The 17,453-nt window shown below is 39.9% G+C and overlaps 2 protein-coding genes across 5 annotated transcripts; one reads left to right on the top strand and one right to left on the bottom strand.

Annotated features, from left to right (window-relative positions):
* Window positions 1-753: 753 nt before the first annotated feature.
* gfod2 (glucose-fructose oxidoreductase domain containing 2) lies at window positions 754-10,713 on the bottom strand. 4 transcript variants are annotated; one of them, XM_078249640.1, is made up of 3 exons: window positions 10,695-10,713; window positions 6,322-6,701; window positions 754-4,857 (listed from the first exon to the last, which is right to left on the bottom strand). In XM_078249640.1, the coding sequence occupies exons 2-3, from the start codon at window positions 6,572-6,574 to the stop codon at window positions 3,956-3,958; spliced, it is 1,155 nt and encodes a 384-aa protein (XP_078105766.1). In that variant the 5' UTR covers window positions 6,575-6,701; window positions 10,695-10,713; the 3' UTR covers window positions 754-3,955. The 4 variants fall into 4 exon arrangements, with proteins under 4 accessions (XP_078105766.1, XP_078105752.1, XP_078105760.1 ...); XM_078249626.1 differs by lacking the exon at window positions 10,695-10,713 and adding an exon at window positions 8,194-8,284; XM_078249634.1 differs by lacking the exon at window positions 10,695-10,713 and adding an exon at window positions 8,190-8,284.
* A 738-nt stretch (window positions 10,714-11,451) lies between these two features.
* On the top strand, window positions 11,452-13,601 carry thap11 (THAP domain containing 11). The gene has a single exon (XM_078249658.1). It carries the CDS (start codon window positions 11,800-11,802, stop codon window positions 12,628-12,630), a length of 831 nt encoding a protein of 276 aa, XP_078105784.1. The 5' UTR covers window positions 11,452-11,799; the 3' UTR covers window positions 12,631-13,601.
* Window positions 13,602-17,453: the final 3,852 nt, after the last annotated feature.

Below are 17,453 nucleotides of genomic sequence, written 5' to 3' on the forward strand. Positions count from 1 at the left end.
GAGTCTGGGCATTTAAAACCTTTGAGATTGACATCACCTGGCCTTTCCAGATGATGATTGAGAACAATCCATGACACTGTCAGGTCTCAGCTTTCCAAAGGGGGCGGTGCATGCTATAAACTCTGCAGGGTGCCCAAACTTTTGCATACGCCATTTTTTGTTTTCTGTTATTTTGAAAGTGTAAATGATGGAAATAAAATCTAACTTTTTTTGACATATTTTATAACGATGTTTAATCTGTCATTTGATGCCTTTTGGAGATTTTTCCATCTTTTCTTGGCTTCTTTATGCACAATACAAATTTTTACCTTTCGAGCCCCACTGTATATTATATAACATGTTGCATCATGCAGTTAAGATATTTGAAAATGAATATTCTGTCTGATTATAGGTAGTCTCGCTTTGCCAGACCCTCCTCCAAAGTGCGCTGAAGGAGAGTCTGGCTACTCCACATAGCATTCAGGGATGGGAGGAAAACGTGCTCTGGTTTAATGGCATTCCTTTAAATCAATCAGAATTGTCATGGATACTGCTAGCTCAGTCAGTGACACAACTGACCTGAGCAGAGATTTTTGATTTACAAAATATTAGAGATTATATTAAGTATAAAAACATTGTGTAAACAGTATTACTGTAATGAGTAAAGAACGCTATATATTATCAATAGATACTTAACATCTGTGTTCTATGGTTTTAATACAGGTAAAGACTGATTTTGTCTTTACATAATAAACTGCAGTCTGACCAAAACACTAAATGAATACAACTGTATTTATTTAGGGAAATATCCGCCAGGCAGATCAACAGTACAGTTTCCCAACTTAAATGCAACACATTGTGCTCAAAAAGCCATATTATCAATTAAAACAACACTAAATCTAAACAAGATAAATATTTTAACAGAGATTCACAGGCTGAAAACCCAAACACTGAACAGAATAAACAATGGGAAACTTCCTCCACACCAAGACATAAATAAATACAAAAAGGCTTCCTTATACAGACACGTTAAATTCAGTTTTACAGTGAGCTGGCTGGTACAAGCATCACACTGCATATTAAATATGTGGCATTTTATCAGTTATCAGTGCAAAAAAACAAAATAAGGTGAAAACTCAGTTGGAATGTATTTTAATAGTGGTGGGTTATGGAACATCCTGCAGGCAAATGTGATGTGTTTTAAAAAAAGACACTTAATGTAAACTTTATTAATTGTTTTTGTAAAGCACTGTTAGGATAGCGTGAGGTAAGCATGTAACATGTATGTTTCCTTATTTGCAGATCCTGCGTGGGTCTAAGAAGGGAACAGACCAATCAAATCAAACCAGCACACTTCTTCCGTCTTCACCTCCTGTCTCAGCTGTAGGAGCGCTGAGGCCCAATATTATTCAGGATATTCAGCAGTACTCAGATGCAGTGAGTGACTACAACGACCGTAACCTGTTTAACACTTCCTTCTCTTGGTCTTAGCAAGTTAGAGAGGCACACATTTATACTCTCGCGCATGTCAGATCCAGTGGTTCTACTCAACGTAAAAGACCAGTAATGTTTAGGGATGAATGGTGTTCGGGGGTGGATCGTGGTTCCACTCTCTGGATTTAAACATTTGTAATAACTTTATATGCATTGATTGCATGATGCAAAATCTTGTAAAAGCATACATTTACTTCAATGGTTAACACACGTATACAAACCTTTCACACACTTTTAAACTAAATTTAGTAGTCAAATACCCTCAGGCTTTGCATCTAAAACTACTGACAGTTTAAGGTCACTAATCTGTAATTTCTAGGACAAGTCTGTTTCTGCTAATGTAAAATAATGTGATACTTCACCTAAAATCTATAATCTAAGCATCAAATGCTCATCCTGTGGAAACCTGACAGGTGGCTGTTAAAAGGTGGTAGTTTCCTTCTTCAAAGTTAGTTTCAATGTTGAATAGATTACCATTGGTGAGTTTTCAGTGGAAAAAAAGGTACCAAACATATCTATAAATCCCTTTCTCTGAGGCATAATCCACTTTCCCTCTTTCCATAAATATGTTCCAGCCAGCATTTACCCAAAATATTACTCACAACACTGCATCTGTGTTGCACTAGTCTGGCATTGCCAGACCTATGTCCACAGCGCTGTGTCATTACTGGAGTATGGTCTGGCTGCATGAGTTAACGTTCTAATAGAGGGGGGAAAAAAATGCTCTGGCTTGTTTGTATTTTTTTTAATCAATCAATATTGTCTTCGGCAGCACTAAGGCCCGGGTGTCCTTGCAAAATAGATAGCGGAAAGGGAAGGAGAAAGCCTGACATCCAGCACGTCCCCTAGCAGTATAAGTAAGCCAGACTAGTGTTGCACTAGCATCCTCATGAAAACTTCTTAAAGTAGTATATTTTGATAAAATGATGACAGAATGTACTGAATATATGGATGATGCAGGAGTGGTTTGAAATTAGATGTTTAGATACCTTTCCCCCCACTATGAAAACGTGTCACTGCTGAAATCCACTACAGCAGTCATGAATTCCAGCTCACTATAGCTGCTTTGTCTGTGAAGGAGACTTTTCACAGTTTTCCTACCTAAGGGTGTGAGTGATACTCAAAATTAAGATTTAAGATTGAGTATCTCTATAGAATTGGGCATTTTGAGGGGCAATGCTACAATTTAGACTTTTCATTATTCAGTTTTCTACATAGCTTATTTTACTCTATCCCTGGTATCTTATGTATGCCATGGCATGTTATAAAAACCTACAAGCCCCTCTTGCAATCTTTAAATGTATGCTTATTATTACACACTCCAAAAAAATAAAATTTAAATAAAAACTAAACTCTGCACAGCTCCATTATTCTTATTCTGAATTTTACAAAGGCTGTGCTCCAATGGAGCATCATTTGAATTCTGCCAGTCACCCCACTGCAAACAATGAAAGTGTTTTGTTAGTCAAATCATCCTCACGCTTTGATATTCACATTCATGTCCGAGCTAAAACCTTCCTTTCAGAATAAGGTGCTATTCACGTTGGGAATAAATTAACACCAAAATACATCTAAAGGTTATGAACAATAGAGATTAAAATGTTTTCTAGATTGGACTGTACATTGGCTTTTAATTAGAGCCAAATTAATAAATTCACAGCTTGGCTCAACAACTGGTCATGACCCAAAACTGGGATGCTTGTGCACCACTTTGTTTCGGTGGCGCTGATGCCTAGTCAACCATTTATTGGTGTATTGTAATCTTCAACTCTGGCAAACACTTTAACTACTGACGGTATGATGACTTGACATGAAGAAACTACTAAAAAAAAGGAAATATTAAAAAACGTTATGGCATACATCAGGAAGAGCTGTGCTCTTGTCCAATCACAAGGATGAAGTATAAGCTATTTGATATATCTCTGATTATCAGTAAAATACAATAAACTGCATGTTTCCAAAAAACTAAACAGAAAGATATCCACACATGCTGTTTAAAGTGAGGATAAAAGGAAATGGTCAGACATCTGCTGAAAGGTTGTGTTTTTGACAGAAGGAACTTAGCCAATATTTGACATTGGTGGTGCCTTGCTGACAGGTGACGCATAACAACCTTATTTTGCAGGACATTTGCAGTCATGACTCCATAACTTCAAGCTTCAGTAAGAATAAAGACTGTGTCTACTTTTTGGCATGGTACAGGTTATAAACGTGTAAATGGGGCACAGGTAGATTTTGACACAGCTATTATAATATTTTATGTTGAGAATCAGAATAATGGAGCTGTGGTTAACACATTTAGTGAAAACACAGTTATGTTTTCTAAACGATGAATTCTGCTCAAAATGGGACAGAATGTGAAAATGCAAAAAGTAGTCATGGGTAATGTAAACTGCCTCAGCAGCTGAATTAAAAAGGTAACACATTCAGAGCCCAGTTTTGTCAGACACATGTAGTAGTTGCACTGGCTGTATAAATATATTCAGTTCTTATTTCTCTGCAGAGCCTCACACAGGTTGTGATTTGGATCTGGCTCCTGACTCATGATCTCAACACACTCCCATTCGCCACTACAGCTGGACCGTTTCACTGCCTCGACCACCGTCTGCACATACAGACCATCCTCAAATGTTGGTGCCATGGCAACCGATCCTCGCGCCCATGACCTGCGCTCCTCGTGAGCCTGAAAAGACTGTCTCAGTGCCTTTACCATGGAGCTCAGCCCCCGCAGGTAAGGCAGGGGCATCTCTTTTACCTCTGGTCCCGCCCACCCACTGTCACTTAGCAACAGCTCCTCACCTTTGCTCCCATTGCGTTGACCATACAGCTCTGTTCCCCTGGCAACCAGTCTTCCAGTGGATCCAACTACCATAACCTCATGCACAAATGACCCTGGCATGTTGAAGTTCAGGGTCACAGTGCAACACACACCACCAGAGCTAGAGCCAGTACCACCCATCAACATTTGGAAGAAGCAAAAATCATCGCTGGTGACGCGGCGAATGCCTCGGATCAAACCATTTTGTTGTACAAAGGTCCGCAGCAAGCCATGAACACGATGGGCTCGTGCCCCGGTTAGGTAACTTAAAAGGTCAATGATGGACGAGCCGGCAGTGTGCAGACCGCCTCCTCCCATCAACTCCTCACATGTCCAGCCGTACGACTGATCCAGGAGGCTGGGGCCATAGACTCTGACATCACACACCTGTATTTCGCCAACATATCCCTCCATCAGCAGTTGGCGCATTGCCACAAAAGCCGGCAGGAAGCGCAGGGCATTACCCATAATGCTGAGCAGCTGTGGGTAGTATCTGGCAGCAGTCACCATCTTGAATGAATCCACAGCTGTTGCAGCTTTCTCACACACAACATTCTTACCTATACCTGCAGAGAGAGAGGGAAAGGAAGGGGTTATCAATATTAAGATAAAACGGAATTCAATGATCTCTGAAGTAAAGTGAAATGACAATACTTTTACATTTCAAAGATACAATCTGGCAAATCTCCCACTCCCACATAAAAACATTTTCATGGTTGTTGGTTATCTTGTATTGCAGCAACGAAAAAGGTTAAACAATTGATTTCCTTCTTTAAATGTATCTTTTATGATGCAGTTGAAAGTGGTGAGCACCGTTTTCCCTCACTATGGTTCTTAATCTGCCTTTAACTAGTAATAAAGCTCAATTTATGTTTTACATAAACTCAGTGGCTACTTCCGTTTATATCACTGAGGGTAAACAAAATGATAGAAACAGCTCTCTGCATAACACAATACAATATAAACAGCATAACAAACCAACTTGCAGACTCCAAAATAAAGCCATAAAGTTGATTCAAGCCTCTCTAAAAGAAAAAGAAATGTAGGATTGATCGCAGGGCTGTTGTATTAGACTGCATTTGTTTTAGCTAGGTGTACCTTCTTAAATGGCAACTGAGTGTATATTAATTATGATTTTAAGGTGTAGGGTGGACTTGGTGTCTCAGTGCTCATGCAGAGTTGATGGCCTTAAATGCCATTACTACTCAGTTCCTGGGGTTTGGTATGAATAAACAAAAAGAAAAAACATTCTCCTACAACCACATGTGATAGCAAAGAGGGTGTGTATAGCATGTATATATGGAGATCAACGCCCTTTAGTACCTCTTGGAACTAGTCCCTTTGGTGGGGACACACTCAGGAAGTTGCAACTAAAACAGGAAGCTGAGGTCAACACTCAGGAATTCCATCAGATACAGTAAGTTAACGTTATAGATCTACTCTCCTCTGATACGACAATGTGTTGCTTATGTTTGCGTCAATGTGCTGCTAACAGATACGAGATGTGGGGAATTTCAAGTTTTTGTCGTTAGGTTTGTTTTGGGGTTTTCGCCTCAAATTGCTATGTTCCCTGTGGTCACAGCTATGATCATTACCATTCATCACATCTCGAGGATAAACCCTGAGAAATACATTACAGAAGAATACAGCCATGCATCTTTTGGGGAGTACTGTCATTACAGTCAAAAATTTCTAATCTTTTCCAGAGTCGACCTGCCATGCCAAGCTGGGTCAGGTAACATTAGCAGTTTTGTTTAACTGAGAGGTCAATACAGTGTCAGCGGAAACTGGAATTAAGGATCTGAACCTGGTGTTTAGGAAGAAAACTGAATATCCGCCAATATTCTCTTTTTGTTACTTTAGCAATGCAGTATGTTTTATGGCTTGTGATGGAGTGACTGCATGTATGCTTAGCACAAATGTTTAGTGTAAAAAGTGCAAGTTAAACACTTTTAATATACCCAAGGTTTTTTGGACAGGGCAGGCTGACAAAAGTAATTAAAAGTGTATGTGTGTTTATGCCCTCTTACCCAGTGCTTTGACAGCAATCTGCCTTGTCATTGAGGGTGGAATATAGATGCAAACAAGGTCGACATCTTGGTGCAGCAGGACGTCATCAGATCGGCTGGTGTGAAATGGGATGCCATGCTCCTTTGCTAAGCAGCACGCTTCCTCTTCGCTTCGCCCCCAGAGTGCATGAACCTCAAAACCTTCAGCTTTCAACAACGGGACCAGCACTCTGGCTGTGCTGCCCGTGCCAAATACACCGACTCCTGGCAACATGACAGTGCCACTCACTGCGACCTTACGTGTTAACCATGGCCAGCCTCACCAACATTCCAACAGCCTACGATTCCCTTGCCTGTCAAGCCCTTGACTGTGTCTGGAAATCAAGGAGAGCTTACTGTACCTGTAAAATAAAAGAAGAGACTAAGTGACATTGACAAACTGTGACACTGACAAAATCAAATATACATTTTTAATGTAATGTTATGTTGTTTCCATACTATACTTTAACTTTAGGTGAGCAATAATGACCATGCATGTAAAAGCATGCATTGTTTCTGAGTAAAAGCAGTTAAATGAGTTCAAATCACTTTAATGTAATGCAGGATTTAAGACTAGACATTAAGACATGTAATCTATATCACAATGTTAGGATAACCAAAACCAGACAATGACTTGTCTCATAGCATAATATGTATATTATCTATTGATTGTATCAACAAACAGGACAAACGGGTCAAGACCAGTTTTTCTCATCAGCAGTCTCTGACAGCTACTTACATTGTGTCCTGCTACATAGTTAACATGCCATTCCTTAGATGTTCCACACCCACCGAAAGTCAACGTCACCTCTACCTCTGTCGCAAGTGCAATTTATATCTGTGTTTGACCTTATCCAGGTTACACACAGTGGCATTTATGTACATCAACTTGCACACAAAGCAGCTTAACTAATAAACAATTTATCCTAATAACATTAGGTTAAATATGAAATAGTGTGTAGCTCAGCTCAACCGAGGCCCTCACAACTCTGCACATACCTTCGGTGATTTCCTGATCTAACTGTTGGTTATAGAGCTGCGACTGTTGTGTTGATTTCAGTCGTCCATGTAATTGCAGTTAGTGGGCTTGTGTAGTGGGGAGCACCTGCCCACGGTGTTATCCAACAGTTCTTTCTTGTCTGAACTCTAATGAGGTTGTGCAAAGACTACAAATGTTTTGTCTATTCATCATATTGTGAATATGTATTTACGGGAGAAGATGTGACGTGAGGAAAAACCCAGAAAACTGGCAGGAGCTGACAGTGTGCCTCACTTGCTTCCTTGTAGCCATCACTGTACAACAACATACTGACATATGCGTGTGTGCCTGTGCACCTGCATTACCTATGAAGCTTTGGGGAAAATAAGCTCTCCCTTTTGCACACTGCATCACCTCAGGGCACAAACAGCGTGGCCAAACAAACACACATTCACATGGATGGCAGTAGTTGGAGCCTCACTCTCATACTGGACACCACTGGAAAGTAACCGAGCCGTGCTGTGTGGCTGTCGGTCAGATAACAAAGCCATGCCGCATGAAATTATCGCTGTCGAGATCAACTGTAGTAGTGTAGTCTTTTTTTGTTACGATACCACAAATTTGCTTGAAGTGGACACTACTTTAAATGTGTATATGATCCGGATAGCTAAGGTTCACACACACGCAAAACCTATGCTGATAACGTTAGCTAGCACGTTCAGCTAGCCCGGGCCAGACAGCCGCAAAGCGAACTCAAAAAGATCCGTATAAACGAATGTACTTTACAGAGTTAATATCTAAAGTTAATTTATCTAACTGTCTTTAAACTTGTTATAAAAGACAACCCATAATGAAATGTAACATTAGCTACCTACTGTATTTAACGACAACATCAACAGCGGTTGAAGGTGCTCAGCCGGGGCGCTGCCCAGTTGCTAATGGTAACTTCAGTAGCAACGGCAGGACTGTGGGGGGGGGGGGACCAGAGATACTACAAGAGGCTGAAGAGGCGGAGAGTTAAGTAGGATACACAGACGCCTTTAGCAAGACGCGAAAATATGACTTTGGTCAAACACACGTAAAGTGGTTCCCTGTGAAACATGTTATTTTGTAGATAAAGCTAGCTAAATAACTAAAACACAATTTAGATAAACGTATGTCACCGATATAGGTCTGCCTGTGGAGCAAGTACATTCTTTGATCGGGCACCGTGTTTTCCCATGATTCAGTATGCTAGCCTTGACACACCGCTGACCACTTATAGCCTACCCATTTTAAAAGTAGGCTAACTTCATGTACACAGTTTTTTTTGTTTTTTATAGTTGAGGGTATTTATACAAGTTAACTTTTAAACCGTATGTGTATCATGGGTTCTGTGGAATGAATGGTAGCCTACGGTCTGGTTTGGTTCTGTATGAAGTGTATGCTACATTCCGCCCCCTTTTTCTAGAGGGGTAGGGGACAGGGGATGTTTAGGGGATGAAAGCAGATCAACAGTAGATTCCACATAGAAGTGGTAGGCTATACAGCATTTCAAAGCTGGGAACCTGCAGATTAATTTGACATGCAACTCAGGACTATGTGTCAAGTTTTTCTAGTCATAAATCATAAATAAATATTCATTAATTGATTAAAACTTTCCAAATTTCGGTTAAGGATGTGTCTGTGGGTCCCACAGCAATCTGCACTTAGATGTGTCTGGTAATGTGAAAAGAAGTTGTGGATCAGTAGATTATATCCAGATGAATCTGACAGGTGGAATAATGGTTGTATGGGGATGACCGGGAACACAGGTAGAAATCCACAACCATATGACTCCGTGGATGATATGCAACATCCTACCTATTACTTTCCTGTGGTTGCCACCACAGATTCAATAACAAAGGAGGAATTCAGATGGCCGTCACATGGCTGATAAAGGTTACTACATGCAGACATGCATGCTGTAAAATGAGCTGATTGTTGGTTTCAGATGACAAGATTGACAAAGCAGTGGAAGGAAACAGATTTAAATAAAATTAAATAAATTAAATAACAGCTAATATGTCCTTTCAAACCTGTAACATTCTTTCACATAAAATATGGACACATGGGATTTTACCTTCCATGGATGCTTGACATAAAAATAAATAAATAAATTGAAAAAAAATAAAACTAATATATATATCATGTGTCATATTTTTCCTAAACTGCTTTGCTTTGACATATGGTGGAGGAAAACATGTTGGGTATCTCACGAAATACAAATAGCACGAATGTTGTAAGTAATGGGACCACGTCAACAAAATACTATAACTACTTACGGAATAGTAACCTGTTCAATCTTTGATTGCATTTTCACTTTTGTGGGTGGATATTGAATACTTCTTATTTGAGTTGATGTGTGTTCAGTATGAGAATGACCTCTCGCTCTTGCTCTTTCTGCATTTTCTCTGCCCTTCCTACTTATTTGGAATAGGGGAGACCGGGTACGGTTGTAACACGTTTTTCTTCAGTACCTAAAACTACCTTTTTTTTTTAGCTACACGTCTGAAACCTTTAGGCAAAGTACCCACATTTGTCTACTACAAATGGCAACAATTTGAATTTCTTCAACTATATCACAGACTTTGTGAGATGATGACAAATACAAGGTGGTCCTTTGTTACAACCTACCCCACTACTGGGGTAGGTTGTAACACATACTGGGGTAAGTTGTAACAGGTAGACAAAATGCACAAAAACTAAGGGTACTCAAGTGATATGCCACAACAACAGTTTTATTTTAAATGAATGGCTGCAACAATAAAATATGTGTGAATATGGGGAGTGTATGTGCATGCACACGTGTGTGTGTGTGTGTGCATGTCTGTGCGTGTCTGTACGTGCACATTCATATGAGTGTTTGTGTGTGTGTGTGTGTGTGTGTGTGTGTGTGAGTGAGAGCAAATTAACATAAACATATTTACCCCCATTCCAGAGAACGAACAATTAAATGCATTCTTTATCAGTCACAATGGTGACAAGAACAAACAAATGAAATGCATTCTTAAGTCACAATGGTGACAAGAAAAATCAAATTAAATACATTGTTAATCAGAGTCAAAATGGTGACAAATGAAATTGGTCAGGCCTGGAGTGCATGCCTGGTGGACCCAAAAGCTACATAAAACACACTTGACCCACACTTGATGGTTGTAACACTTTCATAACACGTGTTACATCCTACCCCGCCACTGTCACCCATTGTTTAGCTAGCTGTATTAGCATGGTGCTTTGAAATTAGCAGGTTGATACACCAGAGAAACTACAGTTTCACCTGATATAACTCATACAACATTATCTACAACGGTAGAAGTACTAAGCAAAATATTATCTTGTTATTTTACTTTCTTACCTCAGAATTAGATTTTCTGCTGTAGCTTCAGGAGAGATAGCAACACAGACTGGAAAACCTCCATGTGGGATCATAAAGGAAGCCTGAGGAAACTGAAACTGTCACATGACTCCTATCTTATCCCTGATTCATGGACCTGGTAGTGTTACAACTATCCCTGTGTTACAACTGTACCCGGTCTCCCTACAGTATTTGCCTAATCTGTTTATTGTATAGGCTACTTGTTTCATAATTTATTCTGGTCTGAAAGGGTTTTCTGTTGAAATGTTAACTTTACGTTTGTACCCTCCTTGTATTTATCTGTTTTTTGTGTGTTTTTTATATTTGTACCCTTTATGTACTTATTTTTTTTTGTGTCAGCACTAGGAAAAGGGTTTCTTTAAAATTTGTCTGAATAATCCTATAATGGATGACACGAAAATAAACCATTCATTCATCATGAGGATATTTAACATGTTTATTAAGAAATTCTGAATTCAAAGCCCCCACACACACGATCCACCTTCATATGTGTTTTTAGCAGATGAATTGTAAAGCATTCCCTTGGAACATGCTTATTAAAAATCTGTATTATGTATGAAGGTATTGTTCACCTACATGTTGTCATTATTTTCTGTGTGCTTGTATTATAACTAAATAAAATGATTTGGACAACAATACAGTAGCCAACTTCTCTCAGCAGAGCTTAGAATGGCGTTACCACCTACTGACCAGCAGGGGCGGTAGTTTACTAACGGACCAGGACAGGAACCGCAAGGGATTATGGGATTTTTAGTTCTCAGTGGATGACGGTTGGCATGATAAGACCGCGAAGAACAAAACAAGACATTTACCACCGAAAATAAAATATCAGCCTCGAATTCAGCATAAATAAAAGCTACGCATGCTTTGAGCCCGGAAAAATTCAGGTGGATTCAGTCGTCGTACGAAGAAAAGCGGCTCACTTTTGGTGAAAAATAAACAGGAAGTTGTTAGCGTTGTGGGACGTGTAGTTCCGCTTGTAGGCCACTGGGCTTGATAACAACGCATAGAATAAAGAAACAACAATAAAATAACTCAAACTTCATCCGAGGACCGTGCTTTTAGTCTTGGTGCTGAAGTAAACATGCCTGGGTTCACCTGCTGTGTCCCTGGCTGCTACAACAACTCGCACCGAGACCGGGACCTTCGATTCTACACATTTCCTAAAGACACCACGCTGAGGGAGCTGTGGCTGAGGAACATCTCCCGGGCCGGGGTCAGCGGTTGCTTCAGCACCTTTCAGCCCACAACTGGACACCGAGTCTGCAGCGTGCATTTCGCCGGCGGGAGGAAGACATACAGCATCCGAGTACCGTCCCTTTTTCCTCTGCGGGGGGTCAATGAGCGCAGGAGTCGGCGGGGCAGAGGGAGGAAAGTGTCCGCGGCGGTTACTGCCCCCGCCGCTGCTGCAACCTCCGGGATTGTCGTCACCAGCGTACTGGGTAGTACAGCAGAAGGAGCGGAGGGCAATGCAGGCGGCGAGGCAAGCGATGACAGCATCACCGTGGTTCAGATAGGCCACAACGGGGAGTACCTGGGCACAGCGCGGCTGCCAGCCCAGTCGGAGGGGACTTGTTACACCGCCGCCGTTGTGTCCGGCGAGCTAGTTGCCGACGACTCATCGGTCGAAACCGCGTCCACTGTGCACCAGCCACCCGTGCAGTACGTCAGTGTGACCAGCAGTCCGCTGGACCACGCGTACTCGCTGACCACCGGCACCACGTCTGCCGAGCTGCTGCGGAAACTAAACGAGCAGCGGGACATCATCGCACTGATGGAGGTGAAGATGAAGGAGATGAAGGCGACCATCCGCCAGCTCCGGGTGACCGAGGCCAAGCTGCAGGAGGAGGTGCGGGAGCGGGACCGGCTGCTTTACGGAAACTCAGTAGCTTTAAGCGTCCGGAAGAAAATCTGATGGGCGAACATCGCCAGAGACGACCCGTTACAGAGACTCCAACTAACCAAGATTCGAGGGGTTTGAATACGGCAGATACAGCCCTATTTTGTACAGAACTACGAACGATGACAATTTATTTTCAACAACTTGAGTTGATTTTTCGTAGGTCTGAGGTAAAAAGTTGGCTGGCTAGTTTATGTAGCTTATATTAACAACAACATTGCCAATTACTTAGAAAGATGCAGTCCTCTATTGGCCTGAAGCCCAAACAAGGTCAATAATACATTTTATTCATTCAACCGGGACTCATAGTTTGCACAGACTGACATTTAGGCATCCTTACACATTTATAACCGGACTGGTGACGAGGAAGATGCTCGAAACTGCCTAGTTGCATAGATGGTTTTTCTTTTACGATGTTTTATTCCCTTACTTATGAATTTAAATTAGGAGGTCGATGCAAGAAACATCTCACAATAAATTTGCAGAGGTAAAGTATGCCAAGATGAAGCATCGATAGGATTTTTTTTGTAAACAAAACACTATTCTTGGCACACTTGTGTTGGTAGTCAATGAAATAAGTCTACCATGACTTTATCTGAGTTACCTTTTTAAGGCACCCTTAAGTTTTTCTCCTTTTTATTTTTGTTGCTAAATACATTTGTGCAACAGAAAACAGACTTAAATTCCTTAAAACTTGAAGGGGCACTCAAAAGATGTAATCTTATTAAATTATGTTTCTTGAAGACATGCATTAAGTTACATTTGCTCAGACTTGTCTTTTTATGATCTTAAACGAAAAAGGTTCTCAAGATACCTTATGCAACTTGAGTGTGTGATGTTTCTCCACACAGAAGTTTAGTGGCTGCATTTCTCTGTCCTGTTCATGAGTGTTTTATGCACAGGATGTTACGTATATTTCTGATTTTTGAACTTGGTCTGACAGCTATGCTCTGCTCTCATTTTGAAGTAAATTTCATTTTGAAATAGTGCTGATTCAGGCTGAATAATTTGTCAATTCATGAACTGCTTCCTGATTGTGTCCAGTCTCACAGTAGTAATTAGTGGGTCAGAAGATCCTGGAGTATTTTTTATTGCTTTCACCTTCAAGTTGAGAAGGGTTTAGCTCTCCCCTGGGTCGCAGTCACCTCTCGCCTCTCTTTTTTTTAAGAAAGATGAGAAAATGTTCCAGTTTTCCAGTGACTTGCTTTAGAAATATTTTTTTTAGCTGTGTTGTGAAAAAAGTATAAAAGACTACAATTATAAAGACTTGTGATGGAAACGAAACATGATCTCAAATCTCAACGTTGCTGCCCTGTTTCCTACGCCTGTTGGGTGGACCAAGGTAAAGTCTCCCTCAATACTTACTCTGTCAGTGTTAAAGGAGCGCCCTGATGAAGATATTGCCTTATTAAGATGAATGTGACAGATGTGTGAAGTGTGCAAACCATCAACTTAGCTGTTTCTTCTTTCTGATCTTGAGAATATTACTTGTTCTTGGAGTTACTTGTTGAGAGTTAAGGTTTCAGTGATTGTAATTTAGGGTTAACTTACTATAGAAGATGAATTAATTAATTAATTAATTGGTTAAGAAATAAAATGTCCAAAAATAATGGAACATGGCCAATACAAGATACCAGAGGATAAATAGATGTCCTCAGATTGCTTCCTTTGGTTAACAGTTGAAAAACAAAATGATAGGTAGTTTTTAAAGCAGCAAATTGTTACATTTGAAAAATGATGAGCTGTTTTTACTTCATAAATCACATACAGCAGTGAATTGTGTGTTAATCTATTTATGGATTCGATCATCTTGACTTATAATTTCAGAACTATCGTTTCAGTGAGTGTACCATACTACAGTGTATGGTTTAAATGATCGTTTTTGTTTTGTTTACTTCACTTTTTCATAGGTTGATAGCAGATTTGACTTACAGTAGAAACAAGTGAAATGTGTCTGATGTTGCAGCATGATTTCTCCCTCTAGATGGCGATGGCACAAAAGCTTGAAGAGCAGGGGGTTTAGCTCCTGTCTATATGGCCTAATTTGCTGTGTGTGTGTGTGTGTGTGTGTGTGTGTGTGTGTGTGTGTGTGTGTGTGTGTGTGTCAGCAGCTTGGATGGTCATTTGCTTAATTGTTACTCATATTAAAGCAGTGAAATGTTGAACGTCTTAATGTGATTGTAAAGCTGTAATGCAGTTACTCAACTGAAACTTAAAATGCGTCATTTTCAACACCTGAGAGAGAGAGAGAGAGAGAGAGAGAGAGAGACACACACGGATGGATGACTGGATGGACAGAGAGCATTGGAGAGAGCGAGGATCCAGATCTAATCTCTGGATTTTTTTTTTTTTTACTCCCAACAGTGTTGCATAATGCCCTAATCCAGTGCTGTCGATCAAACTTACACAACTCTATCTTCCTTTTCTATGGCTGCTGCCATTTACCACAGTAGCTTTACATTCAGGCCAAACAACAGTTTCTCATGTCCGATTGTCTCATCATTTGAGAGTAATTATGTAATGTGAATTAAGTAAAACAATGTTAGCAATAAGTGATCCTGAAATCCAGTGTTTGACATCAGACTATATATACAGTTTAGGTTTGCCTGAAAAAAAAAGGGTTGCTATTATATCAAATCTCTTAAGGGCTTATGTTACAAAATATATAATAACAAATAAAATAGGCTGGGCACAATGACAGTTTGGGTTTTATATTGCAGTTTGAAAATGTTAAACAAGGGGCACTGTGCAACATTTTTCTCTAATATGTGACATGCTACACATGTCTTGCAATTATCTATATCAGATATATGTCCGTTAAACTGTACACCTAAAGCTTTTAGTGGCTGTTTGATTTTTCTGAGAACACTGCATGACTCTCAAGCAGTAATGGACATCCATGTGCCTCGGATTTCTTTCTATTTACAGACTCTGCCAGGTGAATCTTGAGATTGTCTGCTGTAATCCTTCAGACTAGGACTTGTTTTTTTGGTTCTTAAGCTTTTTTGTTTGCAAGGATAGTAATAGAGACGTAATTTTTTTTTGCTCCATACCAACATTCATATATGTAGGGCTCTGTTTCATGCACTTTTGACTCATGTAGAATACCATGAACTGATGCGTTTAAATGGTTGTTGTATCTATCCTGGTTAATATGTCATACTAAATCACTAAAATTAATTAAACTTTCAGGTCGTTTTAGGCTTGGGCCTTACTTATTCTTTTATCAGATATTTACTGAATTGAATTACAGTTTTGCAAGTTGCAGTATTAGTATTAAATTTTTCTTGTGCAGCTGCTTGTGTGTAGTCTTTGCTTTCTTTTGTTAAATAAATAAAATAATAGTAACATATATATATATAAAAGTTCTTGTCTTTTACCACCTTTTTTTTGCCATTAAGATTGGTTGGAATCCATTGTAACCATTGAATCTCCACAGCGTCTTTTTCGCCTCAGTATGACTAAACTTTATGCAGATACACTTGCGTGACCTTGATATATATCCCTACAATTTGATTTTAAATATTAATTCTACCATAAACATCTTAAACGTCTTTATAATAACAATGGCGGAAACATTATTATTATTATACGTAGATGACAACAATGTGAGTGGAGTTATCAGACAACAGTGGGGAAGTTATACATGTGGGCTGTATAATTTGAAATTCAATAGAGCACACTTAACTAGTAAACTCAAGTGTCAGAACAGGTCCTATTTTGAACTACTTGTGCAATGAAAACCACCAGGTAAGACAACCTTTGGTCAGAGATTTGAGCTAGTTCTTTGTTGCTGGAAGGACAATTAATACATCACCTCACACATCTGTATGTATCTGACACACACCTGACAACCTGGCAAGTTTAATGCTTCAGCTGAGGTAAAAATACGATATAGAATGGATCATGTGTTTTAGAGCAACAAAGACAGTAGATTTGCCAAAAGTATGTGGACACTTTAGCCACAAGAGCATCAGTGTAGTCGGCCACTGATGTTGGGCAATAAGGCCAGGCTCACAGTCGGTGCTCCAGTGCATCTGATTGGTGTTGGATGGAGTTGAGGTCAGGGTTCTGTGCAGATCAGTCAAGTTCTTCCACACCAAACTTAGAAAACTATTTCTTTATGAGACTTGTGTGGATTTAAAATAAAAACAGGAAAACATTTGGCACAAAGTTGGAAGAATATTATTTAAAATATCACTGTACACTGCAGCATTAGGATTGATCTTAATTGGAACTACTGTAAGGGCCCAAACAATGTAAAACAGCTATACTATGCCTCAATAGTACACTGAATTATAAGGACAGGGTGTCACACAGGACCCTCCCAGAAACCTCACATCCAACTTGATTGATCCTGAGCACATCTGTAAAGTAAGAATGTAAAAAAAAGCAGATGTTTTCAGTAAACTCACAGCTGGAATTGCTGCCAAAGTAGTTCCCATGATGTATTGATTCACAACGGCTTTAGATAGAGACAGACTATTCTGCAGTTAATGGTTATTTCAAGCTGCAGATTAACAATGGGTTACCATTTCTCCTGTGTCAGTATACAGATGTGAACCGGGATTTATACTAATGCACAGAGTGTGAGCCATCTGGGGGGCGTAGCAGGGGATTTGGAGGCTGAGAGGAAGAGGAGGGGGATATAAAACAGATGCTCAAGTAAGAAAAGTTGGGAATAAGGTAAAGGTTTACAATCACCCATCTAAAACAGGGTCTGCATGTGTAATTTGTTGCTGTCCAATCTTTAGTTCAGACTATGTAACACATACAGCGCTCTTCAATGACCCCTCGTGATCCAGCTGTGGATGATTATCACATGGGTTGCTGATATT

The sequence above is a fragment of the Sander vitreus genome, chromosome 1 (genome assembly GCF_031162955.1).
Source record: "Sander vitreus isolate 19-12246 chromosome 1, sanVit1, whole genome shotgun sequence".
In the NCBI taxonomy this organism is placed as follows: Eukaryota; Metazoa; Chordata; class Actinopteri; order Perciformes; family Percidae; genus Sander; species Sander vitreus.